A 13,746-nucleotide genomic window follows, 5' to 3' on the forward strand; every position below is an offset into this window, starting at 1 on the left:
TTGCAAAATGAGAATAGGGGAAACTGATTTGCTACTCTGCATTTTTCAGAATTGTATTCTGTATTCATAACAAAACTTAGTCTATAACAGTAGATAAGCAGTTCTAGAAACTTTCAGGTACACTATCCAGGTATACTTTCAGGTATACTATCCAGGTACAGGGGTAGGGTTTTTCCCACTTTTTAGCCTATCTTTATTAAATATATATCCACTTACACTTCATATGTTTTGGTGTTTGCCTTTTAGAGAAATTTTTCACTTTTGAAGTCCTATTTAATCAATGTTTGCAATTGTCCATATCCTCTAATGGAAGACCTTCTTCAAGGTATTCACTGGAACTCCACAAATTCATAGCTCTCAAGGCAGTGACAGAATAACAAGAAATGAAGCAGCTAAAGTGCTTCCTAGTACACAATCCTAAACTGGACAGAAAGTTTGCAGGCTACTTGAAGGCCATTTTGTGACCAGATCTGGAAACACATTACTTTTCTGACCATTCTTCTTATTCTTCAGACATAATTTAACAGTGCTTTGGAAATTGAACCTTTCTCACTTCACATATTCCACAAAAGATAAGTAGCTCCTCAAGTCATATCATATTTCCTCTGCATGTAGTCCAGTGGTAGGGAGGAAAACAGCAGTTGCTGAAAAATGTTGAACACAATGGTGATCAGAGTGTCTTTGATCCTAAAAACGAGTTGAAGACATTAAAGATGCCAGTTGCGTCTTATACCTTCATCAATAAGAGATGAGATATGGTGTAGATGTAGGGAACCTCTGAAAACTACATACCCTATTGTGATATTTGTTGCTCAGGATAGAAATTCCTACAGAAGTTTCTCATTGTCATTAAAACATCGGATTCTAATATATTTTCTAAACTGTTCTTACAATTAATGGAAGCTGATGGCTTTAAGCACTGTAATTTGATAAAGTACAATAAATTTATACCATATAGTAATTCAGATATCATTCGTGCCTACATTATGACTATCCATTCAATAAACAGAGAAAGAAGGGAAATTTCAGGCTTGCAGTGCTTGGTCATGAGTGCTAGAGATGACATGTAAGAAGCAGAAATGATGATACATTGCTCATATTTTGACCAATGATTGTCCAAAGGTGCAATCTGTTGTATACTGTATTCTTTGGACTACTCTCTTTTCCTTCCTACCAGTGTTCATAATTTTGCTCACTCTTTATGCATCCATCAGTCATTCCCCTGTGACTGACTTTCCCCATTTGCCCTTTTCCTGGACCACAGCATCATATTGGAAACTTCTTGCAACAAAAGCAGCAGTGTTTGTTGACTGTGAATCTGTGGTTTCTGCAAACAGTTACAATGACATGTTGTCATCATGTGATCTCTAGTGATAGTGATAGGTGATATATGTCTTAGCTGGTAGGCAGAATGGATATCTGCATTTCCAAGAGAGTCTTGAAACAGAAAAAGGCTAAAAACTCCCATGCGTGTAGTGAAACTGGAAATTCTCTTCTACAGACCCTTAAGGTTGAGTTTGTTCTTGTAGAGATGGCTTGTTCTTGCTTTATATGGCTCTCTTTTGGAAAAAGCAGAGTCTTTTCTTATAGCTGCTTCCCCATTAGCACACAGCTAAGAAAAAGAGGGAGAAATGTGTTAAGGCCAACATGTTGTACTTCGGTTTTTATTTATTGCACTCTTACTCAGTTTGGCCTTAAACTGCAAATAGCAATTTATGTACCAATATAGATTTAACCCTACTTGTAACCTCACTTGTTATATATAATTTTATACATAGTCATTATCTTTGAATTCTGTATGAAGCACTGACTTTTCAGTCATGTTTTAACAAGCCCATTTTATTTGTCAGTAGGCATTCCATAAATCAAAAATCAATTAGCTTTATCTCTAAGGCCATGTAGTGCTACAAAGACTTGACTAAGTGAGTGTTTGGAAGATGTGCTGAATGTGAGAAGGAAGTAGTCCCTTGGAAATACTGCATGACAACTTCACTCTTAGGGTTCAGTAGCTGAGCCAGGTCAACCATGTTAGCACAGTCTGCACAGTCTGGCTGGAGAACTTAAGCAAAATATCTTTAAAAGTCTTGTGTGAGTGGAGAATACTTCTAGTTTCCAGCTGATGATTAATGGAACATTTTGTTTTCTGAGGTCATTGTAACAGGATCTTCAAATACTTCTTTGAAGACTTTCATGAAATCAAAAGTATTCATTTAACTTTTTCTTTTTTTTTTAATTTTTGAAAGCAGTACATAAAAGACACAAGACTGCAAATATGCAGTAAAATCTGTTGAGTTTATCTTCCAGCTACTGTACCGCCTGCTTCCCACAAACCCTTTGCTGCAATCCTCTTTCGTTTTCAGATGTTTCCCTGTTTTGTACCTTTAAAATTATCAGTGCTTGAAAAAGTCTTGTTAAATCTGAAAGAAGTCCTGTTTTTCCTTAGACTTAACAAATGTTTCAGATACTGGTTAAAAAGGAAACTCTCCCTTTATTCCTGAAGTCAGTAAGAAATATTATGGAAAATTGCATTAACTCTTGCAAATCCCTCTACAACTATAAAAGTACAAATGAGATCGTCCCTGCTGTTTCAGTCAGGCCTATGAACCTCAGAGCAATAGGATATTTATAAGAAAATTCCAGACATAGCAGTGGTGCCGTGATCCATATGACCCAGTTTCCAGTCTTTGTCTATCCTCCTGTCTTTAAGGAAAAACAGAGGGGCATAAAATGAAAACTTGGAAGATCACAAATCATTGTTATGACTCATTATAATGAATGATTTGTGCATTACTTTATAGAGTAGTTAGGTTGGTTTGGGGAAAAAAAAGAAACCATCCTTCCTAATTTTCACCACTTTACACCAGTTTTCAAGTAGCTGTCTTTTCTAAAACAACAGTGCTCTTTTTTCCATACTATCTGAGATAACTAGTGAGTTTTTTTCAGCTGGGATAGTGTGCTGTGATACAAAGGTGCACTCTTGCATTGCTGTTGTCAAGAGCCTGTTAGTGTTTCCATTCCAGCACTAAATCTTATTTTCTGGTGTTTATAACTGGGCCATAAAATAGTTGAAGTCAAACTTTGGTAATTTTCAACATGTATTTACAAATAAGATGAATAATCTGTCTGGAAGAATCTTATTAGTTTTGCAAATATTTATACATGTATGAGTATGTATAAATATCCTGACAGCTTTGCAGTAATTGTGAATCAGTTTTGGATACTCAGAATGAGTCTTCTGGCCACAGCAAACAGCCTGCATTCTCCAGTTTTGTTTAACATTATTTTTTTTGTTACCTATTAATAGCATAATTGTTACAAGAAAAATAAAAATAAATCTACTGATGGGTAAAAACAGATGCTATTGCTGTTCCTACAAAGCAGTTTACTATACTGTATTAGGGAGAACTCACCTTCTTTATCTTCATGCTGTGAGTTAACAGGGCATATTCTGAAGCATCTATGTTTTTACATCCTAGGATATAGTTTAAATTGTCCGGCAGATATTTGCTTGAAGTGTAGCTATATACCTGTTGAGTCTAAAAGACACCAGCCAGCTACCATTTCAACACACAGCAAACTTAAATTTATGGGATCATATTTTCTTTTTTGTTTTTACAAAGAGGCAAGTGTACTTTTTCAGATAAACTGTGTTTTACAGAAAGCAAGAGAGTTCCAATATTTTACTAGTTTTACTCTAACTTGAAACAGCAGAGAGACATAGCACTTCAGAGGAAATTTCATCCTTAACTCGCCTTGTTGTACCCTACTGTATGTTAAGAGTTGCTAAGGTTGCTAAGCACTGCCTGATAATGAATTCCATATAAGCAGCAATATTGAAGCGCAGCTGGGTGGATAAGAATTGAGTTTCAGTCTTTAATTCAGAATTTCCTCATCTCACTATTTTCATTTCTAACTGTTGTGCTGCTTGAAGCATGTGGGTTTTCTGTTGCTTAGCTATATAAATTAATAGAAAAAAATGACTTTTTAACCTGAAATCAGCATATTATTTGCCATCAGTCTTTTTAAAATGTTTGCCTCTTAATAAGAAAGTTCATATAAAGTAAGGTTTTCAAATACATAGTATTTTGCTGTATCTTTCAGTAGGGTAAGCTGAGTTATATCCCTTCCAGTATTTTAAAAATCTCAGCCACAGTGTCATAATCAAATCCTAAATATATTCCAGCACAAGCATGGGAGGTTGGGTGAGCATTCAAAACTAACACTTCTTTCAGCAACTCACAATTTCATTTTGGCTCTTTTCCACTGAAAATGAGTTTGGATTTCTGTATTTCACCATTTCTTTCCTTTGGGAAAAAAGATATTTTTGGTTATCTTTACTACTTTGGCCATAGGGAACAAGTGTAATGTATATTTTGTTGTGTTTTGCAAATTTTTGGTGATAAATCATCTTAATACACATACAAAAAAAGAATACACTAAGCTATGATGGGATTTATCTCATCAAAGAACTTAAAGTGCTAATGAATTCTGAAAAAAAATCAAACAACTCTTCAAAAATGCATCCCCAAAATCTTGTCAGAAAGCCACAACAATTTTCCTGCCTTCTCAGAAGGAAAAGTGCTGTGTGATTACCAGAAGGGAAACTGAAATCAAAGCTTTGTTGAAAAATAATAATAATAATAATAATAGAAATACTTGGCTCCATCTGAAAGAATTGTGAAGAAAAAAGTATCTTCTTCCTGTGGGATATATATTTTCCTAAGTGCATATTATTTCAATATTTAAACTGGAAGAGTTTATGAATAATGATTACTATTCATATTTAAGAGTAATTATTCATTTGAATTGTTCCTGTGACTTATTAGATACATGTTTTTTTACAAAGCTGCTTGTTTTTGTTTTACAAAGCTGCTTGCCTTTGTATCTTTCTGAAGCAATAGAGAATAAGCTTACTTTTTATAGGCAGCTAAATTATTCATCTTATCTGGTATAATTGATCTCATAACAATTTTAGATGATTGATAAAATTTTCATACTTTTAAATTTTTCAAAGGCTGTAATTTGCAGATGCTAAGTAACTTATTCATTGATCTTAGTAATGGCACAAGGCACAAGAATGACTATAGTGGATTAGGCTAAATTCCATCTAATCCAACAGAGAAAGGTCAAAAATTTGTAATAGCAATTCAGCTAAGATAAGGAGCTGGACATTTTTTTTAAGCAGACACATGTTACACACAGAAATCAGCCAAACCACATTCTCATTTTACCCTGATCTGCGACTGGATATTGGAGCCTTTATGTAATATAATCTAATATCTGACTTCTTGTGAAATCTTTTCTGGTTGTTAGTTTGTATTCCTCATCACTTTGTCTGTTGTTTCTCCATAAGCTGCCTTGAAGGAAAACATTCTAGACTTTATCAAAAAGTAATGAAAGCCAAATTTCCGTTGATGTATTAGGCCATCAGTAATTACCCATATGTAAAATCACAAAAAGAAACTGTATCCTCTTTGGCAATGCAAAATTATTCCTCATGCTTCCAATTTCAGTGCTTTTTCCTGCTTAGATAAATGAAAACAACATCCATAGAGTTTAGGAAGCAGAGATTACAAGAGGTTTCTGAAATATTGTTCTTAAAAACAAAATGCTGTTTTTTCTGTTTCTAGTTTCTGCACATTCACCAGCATCACTAAGCATTTTATATACAGTAAGATATAGACCAAAAAAAAAAAAGTCTTTAAATTTACATATTACTTTTCCAATTGTCACTTCCTAGCCAGTCTTATCAGTCTTATCTAAATGAGATCATAGATCCTCAACTGAGAAGATAGGCTGGTACTTTGTGAGGACTGTATAGGAGCTCAGAGCTGCCAGTTGTAGCCAAGCAGCCAAAAACACAAGAGCATAACAGAGCTTGGAAGCTGGGAGCTAAAGCAAGGTGTAGCATGTGCAGTAGGTGGGGAGGACATTGGCTCTGAGCTCCTTTCATAGGTTTACCCTGATAAGGAATATACAACAGTCTCAGTAGAGGAAATCAGAATAAGATAGTAGAAATGTCTTTGAACATAAAATATACTGGACTCAGAAATTAACTGCATCTGAGGTCTCGTTCCTCCAGTGTTGAGGTACAGTGTGCTTGCACTTACAGTAGCAAGTTTAAGAGGACGAAACAAAGGTTTTTCTGTTACCTGATCAGCACCGAGCACTGCCAGTGTTGTCAGTATTTTAGTCTGTCAAATAAAAGCAGACTTGAACAAGACTGTTTCCCTGACCAACTTTTAATGAGCAATGAAAAATGGTAGTTTTTGTTTAATTTTTTTGTTGTTGTTTTAAACTCTCCTACACATATGCAAGTGCACTGATGGAATATGATTATTAAAAATATTTAGGATATGAACTTAATTTCTGCTATGTTTCTTTCTCAGAAAAGCATTAAATTATTTCTATTTGACTACTATAATTAGTTATTTTTGTTATTAGGAAAATTATCAGGGGAGATTTGCATTAAACAGTGCTGTGGGTTAATCAGACCTGCTTTTGGTAATGTTTGTCTTCTAAAGCTTTTAGAAAAGAAAAATTCTTTCTGCCACTGTAACTTCTGTATACTTTGTCCCATGTACATAATGGAAAAATTACTGCAGTGTAAAGAGAAAGAAGTTGTTCATCATTAGTAACTGACAAAATATAGTTCTTATTTCTAAAATGCTTTTTTACATTCTAGTGATATAGTGCTGCTTTCTCTTTCCCAGCGATATTTTTGGAACAGTGTTTGATAAATAAATCAGTACTATGAGAATTCGTCACTTTGTGTTCGGTAATTTTTTATTTGACCTTAAATCCAATAATTGATGTTCTAACTCGCATATAAGTCATCTCTGCAGAGAATTTTGAGTTTCAGGGCATCTTTATTTTTATTTCCATTATTACTGTTTTGCTCTTCTTCAAATATATATGTTCCTCCAAAACACATAGAGGTAAATAAGGTAAAAGCACCTTGCATTGCCATTAAGTGAATAAAATTTTCATGTATTTAAATTTTGAAATCTAACCGTGATTCTGATAGAGTAAATGTGAACTGCATGAAAGCAAATAAATTGTGTGGTTAGATAGAGGCTAATCACTATCTACAATAGAGAATGATTGTGGTAAGGTCTGTTCATCACCTGCTCTCCATGTTACTCTTTTATTGTACTCATACATGTTTTTTTTTTTGCAGTTAAATAATCATCAGAGCAATACTAGAAGTCTTAAAATACGACCTCTGCAACGGCATAATTTATATCTTTGACTATAAGTAATTGGGTTGTTTGTTTTGAAATCTCATATTTGGTTATTCAACAACTCATATGATTTATTGTTAAAATAAGTGTCTGAATTACACTCCCAATTTAGTTACTATCTTGTAAGTAACAGATGCAATGCAAAGAACCCGTGCCAGAAAAACAAAATAAAATATATTATCATGGTCCATTTTGTAATGCAAAGTTTTGCACGAAATCTAAGCATCAGTAGATAGCTCTAACCAGTAGTAGCACCTGAAAAAATGTTTAAGTTAGCATAGTGAAATATTTTTAAATTATGATGCACTTATTCTTATTATAGATGTGAACTATTAAATGGTGTATATTTATATGGAGCTTCAGGCTATACATTCTTGATCAATTTGTTCTACTATGAATAACTACAGAAGTGTGTCTGGAAACATGGGAATTGCTGAAAGTGCAGGAAAACTATAAATGCTGTTTTAGGCTTTCAGAATGCTGCACATTTGCTTAAAAGTTGTTTCAAATTTAACATTGCACAGATCATTTAATTTGTTTTGTTGTTATGCCACATGACTCTTCTCTCTTCTTTATATCATCTGAACAGCTCAGTAAGTGAGATTATTTGCTTTGGTCCCAATCATGGGGGAAAACATTGGGAGCTTTATTCAAAATAGAGTAGAATATACGATAAAATCCTAACAAGATGTAAAGAGAGGGGAAAATATAGCTAAGACCGCCACTCATTGGCAAGCACTGTGACATGATATAAAGTCTGCCTTTCTGAGTAAATGTTTTTCTTTCCCTTGAACTTTGTGGTTGAGAAACTTCTGAGCAGCACTGTATACAAGCACCAAGAAATTTTTAAATTTATGAATGAGGACCCAGTGGTGAGTCTGGTCTATATCACAGAATTCAGTGAGTCTGCTGCACATCGCATTGTAATTGTTCTGCTGGGATTAGCAGCTCAGTAGAATATAGACATGAAAATAACAATTTCTTCCTTTTAGAATTTAGTGTAACAAGAAGAATTTCAGCATGAATTTAAAATTTTTATACAACCCAGAGCACTAAATAGAGAGAAGAGGATTGCTAGGTGACATTGTGATGAACAGGGTTTGAACACTGCATGTACAAATAATTTAGTGGCAAAATCCACAACATGTTTTTGATGAGATATTCAGCAAGCAGGAACAAAATTTCAGTGAGTGACAGAGGGAGAAAGAAATGCAAGTAATTATGTATTTATATATTTATTTTCCATGAGAAACATACATCTTCTGCTCTTGTAGATACAAATTGTGTTAGAAAAGACCATTTAAAGGACTTTTGCAATAGGATGCTTTCACAGGAATGTTAAATTTAAAATAACTTTTAAATTTTTTCAAGGAAAACATCGAACGGAATGAGGATTTTATAAAATTTAGAATAAAATACTGGCTGTTATAAAACCAACAAGAACTGTAAGATAGGCTTTAGAAACAGATATGTGTGTTTATGTAGAGCAGAGTCATTGTTTCACAATATGAAGTATCAACTGTTTAAGGCAAAATTACTAAGAGAACTGGTGAAAGGAGCCGAGCAACTTCTGCATTATGGCTTTGCATGCTCAGCATGTTGAGAGTTACTGATCAAGAGCTGTGATCATAAAAATGCACTTTCCTGTACTATCAAAATAATAATTTAAATTTATTCATTTCACAAGTGGTAGGTAGGGTGCTGATTAAGTGGATAAGTTAAAATGTCTTCAGGGCTTTTGATCATACCTCTCAATGCAGACACTGCATTTTAAGCATGCTCCAAGACTTCAAATGTGTTTACATTTTGATCCCAACCACGTCTCTTTCAGAGTAAGCAGGGAAGGACATTGATGTTCTCTTTAAAACAGTATTAAGACATTTTTTGGTATCAAACAAAGCTACCACAAAGGTGGTGTTCAGACATGAGGGCATAAAAGGCCAAGTCCCACAGGCTGCTCCAGTGCCTTGAGGAGACAGAAGTGAGAACAGTGGGGAGGAGCCTGGGAGGAAGCAGCAGGTCCAGGTAGAAGAAGGTCACCTGGGACCTAATGCATCCCCATGGCTCTGCCAGCAGTGCCAAGGTGGAACCTCACTGTGGGCAGACAAAGAAGAGAAAAAAGGGAGAGAGAAGTTGTCTGATGGTAGTTTCTAGAGTGAGAATGCTCTCAGTAAAGACATCCACTGACTTGTGATGCTTGGTAGCAGAGAGCAGTCTGCCTCCCCATCTGTTCAGCACATCACTGATCAATGACTGCACATAGTGCCTTTCAGATATCAAAATAATAGATTATATCATAAGTTCCTGCTCTGATTGTGTTTATACATTAGTTTATCATTTTTGATCTAGCAAAGCTAGCATCATGCAAGGCAGGCATCCAGATTTCAAAAAATGGATGAAATTCAAGTGTTTTATAATGCTTTTAGAAAGAAATGGATTTGAAGTAAAGAAAGCAATTATGAACCCCCCAGTTGTATTCATTCCTCTAGACAATCATTAAAAACAGGCCAGAGTGTTTTCTGAAGTGCATGCTTTCACTCTTCAGTATTAATAAGATTACTAATACAGGCTGCTGCCTCCAGAAAAACTAAGAAACATTTCTTCTTGAGCTTCTTATAACAAGTGCTGGTGATCAATTAGCTAGTTCATTAAAAAGTTACACATGATTTTATTGAGGCAAACAATTCTAAATCAAAGAATCCAATTCACAGATCTAGGTTGAAGCACATAATTGGCATGTATTTTAGGATCACTGTTAAAGCTATAAAAAAGATTTACTGGGGAAGGTATGGATCCAAAAACTCTAAAGGAGGGAATATGTTACTCGTGTGACTCACTGTTACAAATGGATTCATTTAATACTAAAGTCTTATCTACTTTAAATCAAAATGAAATATAAGAAAAATAAATTCAAATCCCTTTTATTTAACTTTTTATTAAGAAATTGTTCTTGTGTTTCTTTTTCCAAAATGAAGAAATTACATATTTTATTATTTCATGTATTTTACTATGATTTTCAGTATTGCTATCAAAGATGTATTTTTAGTAAATCATTTAAATTTAGTTGAGAAATTGAAAAAGTGTAATTGTAAAGTCAAATTTTATAATGTACTGTCACTGCGTTGTGGAGGTGCAGAGCAAGTGGTTAATGCTGCTGTTGTACAAGCACTTGTGTATGTGCACATAACTGGGAATCTTGAAAATGTTCTGGAAGGATAAGCTTGAGCATTTGCAGGGCATGAGAGAAGGAAGGTGTGTTGTTCTGAGAATGCTTTAGAAACAGTAATGGCTTGTTCTGAATTTACAAGTCAGCCAAATCTTGAAACTTGAGAAAAGCTTTGGGTTAAGAAACTTTCCTTCAGAAATATGTACATGAGAACAACTAATTTTTATTGTGAATTTTTAAGATTTCCTTAAATGAAATAAAGATATTTTTGGATTTGAAATGAGAGGTTTAAATAATCAAGTTCTAAATGTATTCATATTTGATTAGAGTCTACTTTCTATGACTGTGTTGGTTGTTCAGTTACCTCAATGTAAAAGCTTCTGTAGCTGATATTACTGTTGGACTTTGTGCAACGACATTGAGGCAGTTTCAACTATTAGCCTTCCCCAGGGTTCTTTTCAGACAAAATGTTATGCATCAGCTCTTATTTGAGTATAAGCCTATTGAAAAGCATTCTCCTCTCTGCCAACTTGGCAGCACGTTCTCCTGCTAATAAAAGAGGTTACCCCAGATAGAGATCCCAGATGTGCCTGAACTACTTTTATTAGGACTATGGAGGGGCTCAGTGTTTCCTTCTGACTGTTTTCAAAAAAGGTGTGGGCTTGCTTTCATAAGTACACAAAGAATTGTATTACATCACTGGATACTTTTTTTCCTCAAAGTGAATAAAACTTCAGATGAGTTAGCACAAAACATAATTTAGGAAATACTGATGTTAAAAACAATAAATGTCTTTTGTCCCTATATAAACATTGATTTGATTGTACTGAATTCTGGTGAGAAAGAAAATACTGCTGTTTAACACTGAGTTGAAATTACCTTCATACTCTAAACTTTAATGAGAGCTAGTGTGATGATCAGAAAAAGTAATGATCGACATTTCTAAGAAGAGCAATGGTTATTACTTTTTCAAAATAAATTTATATAGTTAGAAAATATTTCTAAAAAAATTTTTTTAGAAAACATACTTACTGATAAAGCCAATTTACTGATTGCCTGATAGAGGTCTCTTGTAAACTGGAATTGCTTATATCAGTGTTTTGTTTGTTGGTTGGTTTGAATTCTGTATAATTATCTCAACAGTTATTAAATATATTTTACAAATATGAAAATGCGTTCAAAACTTCTTCATACTATTTAATTTAATGTCTTGTCTACAGTTTTAAAACTGCAAGTAGGACAATCTTACTGGGATGATTATATATAGATTGTTAATCTTACTGTTGCTATTCAAAAATGGTAAATAAAAATATGTTTACAATCATAAATCAAAGTCTTGATTTTCCTTTCCCCTTTCTGTTGACATTTTTATTGTTGCCTTAATATGAACAGAGAAAACAAAGTTTTAATTAAAATAATTCCTTGCTTTGTTTTACTATTCGCCTTCTTAATAAATTGTGAAAAATGGCCACGTCTCTGATTGATTTATTGTAACTGCATTAAATTTAAAAAGAAAGAAACTGCACAGTGGATTCATTTCAGAGTTAAGCACATGACAGTATTCCATTTCAGATTTTCAAAAACAGGGTTTGATTCAAAGGCTCCCATTAATTTCAGTGGGCTTTGGATCAGGCACAGGGTTAACAGCTTATTTTTCAAACAACTAGAAAGAGGTGTAAATGTCAAAGGTGATAGTTATACTGTGAGTTCCATAAACTACAAAAAAAGTTACTACTAAAGCTCTATTTTCCCTTAGTTTAACAGCTTCTATGAAAACAGTGTTAATAAGTATATCAGGAACAGTATATAATAATGAATCAGATACGTAAAAAGACCTTTCAAACTCCTTCTATATAATAATTGGAAAGTTAAAAGTGACTTAAAATCCCTAACTTCTCATGCTGTGATGTAAATTGTATTTTTTTTAGGTTCCAAATTCAAAGAGGGAAAACTGATCCGACCAGTTACAAGAGCCTGGGGGACTGTTTTAGGACTATTTTCCAGAGAGAAGGGTAAGACTATATGTTTTTTAAATTGTCAATTTTATGTGACCTTTTTTAATCACCCATTTTCCAGACATTAGATCCTCTTTATATTCCACTCTTTATGCAACTGCCAGAATTCGGCAAAAATTTAGTCTTACATAATGATCACAATGTGAAAAGTCCTAGCTTCGCTTGCAATCCCAAATTTTGCCATTAGGATATGTTTAAAGACTGTGGTGAGCAGTTCTGCAGAGATATTTGAGTAAACTCTGCTTCAGTGATGGGAGTTAGAAGGCCACAGCAGTGCATTTCAGTGTCTAGGCTCTTATATCTTGTTTTCGTTTTCCAAAGTAGCTCAGCCTGAGCTTGATTTGAGTGAAGTGCTTGTTTGCAAGCTCTGGTGAACAGATATTCCCAGTTAGCTGTGGTGCACAATGATTCCAATACCTTTGAGTAAAATTCCACAACTTTTCAATTGGACAGAATATAGAAGAGGATTTATGGGCCATAGCCACCTGAATCAAACTGGCTTCAGAAGGTACCACTGCTCTCTGAGCCTCAGCTCCTCTAAGGGATGTGGGCTCTGATCCAGAGAGGCATTTAAATACATGCTTAATTTTATGGGCACTCCTGTTAAAGCCAGTGTATGTAATGGGACTGATCACATGCTTAGTTAAGCCTGTTATCCACAGGAGCTCTTCAGGAGCTAGCCTTTAATCAAGGTAGCTCTAATTAGTCAATCCCAGTTTTGAGTAGCTGGTAGACTTTCCATAAGAACTTTGCAAACATAATTGCTACCTTTTTTTGTCCATATATTGATCAAAATGGAGCTGTGCTCATAAAGAGCAGTATAGATACCACATGTGGAGGCAGAATAAGTGCAGTGGGGCAAAAATTTGTGCCCAGAAGTTGCACTGGGAAATCAGAAGAAAGAGTAGCAGTGAAAATGAAGAACAAGACCAATTTCTTTCTTGTACTGATATTAGCTAAAGTACATTACATAAGTGCATAGATATAGAATTAGATTTGAATTGCTAAGGACAGATACAGAGATGTTTCACTAAAGTGGTAAGAGGGAGAATCATCACATTTGCCCTTATCAGTGGTAAATTTCTTTCTGATGAAAGACTAATGTGCACTATACCTAAAAGGTGTTGAAAAGACCCAAAGCTAGAAGGACCTCAAAAATTATAAATAATGTGGCTTCTGCGGTTTTCTAAATTGAGTATATTCCTTATAGAAATAAAACTTCTTATGCTTTCTCAAGAGAAAAGTAGTAATATTATCATGTAAATCTATTTTTTTTCCGAACTAGATTCAATATTTAAATCGGTAAGCATTACGTCTGTTT

At 34.2% G+C, this 13,746-nt stretch overlaps 1 protein-coding gene across 4 annotated transcripts in view; it reads left to right on the plus strand.

Annotated features, from left to right (window-relative positions):
* SLC25A21 (solute carrier family 25 member 21) overlaps window positions 1-13,746 on the plus strand; it is a 219,170-nt gene that overhangs the window by 152,554 nt on the left and 52,870 nt on the right. For all 4 annotated transcript variants that reach the window (XM_065753319.1, XM_065753328.1, XM_065753311.1 and 1 more), the window contains exon 3: window positions 12,339-12,422. In XM_065753319.1, the coding sequence (XP_065609391.1) occupies window positions 12,339-12,422 (84 nt within the window). The remainder of the gene's footprint in view (window positions 1-12,338; window positions 12,423-13,746) is intronic.

The sequence above is a fragment of the Cyrtonyx montezumae genome, unplaced genomic scaffold (genome assembly GCF_038088225.1).
Source record: "Cyrtonyx montezumae isolate F1298 unplaced genomic scaffold, pur_monq_1.0 scaffold_10, whole genome shotgun sequence".
NCBI lineage: Eukaryota > Metazoa > Chordata > Aves > Galliformes > Odontophoridae > Cyrtonyx > Cyrtonyx montezumae.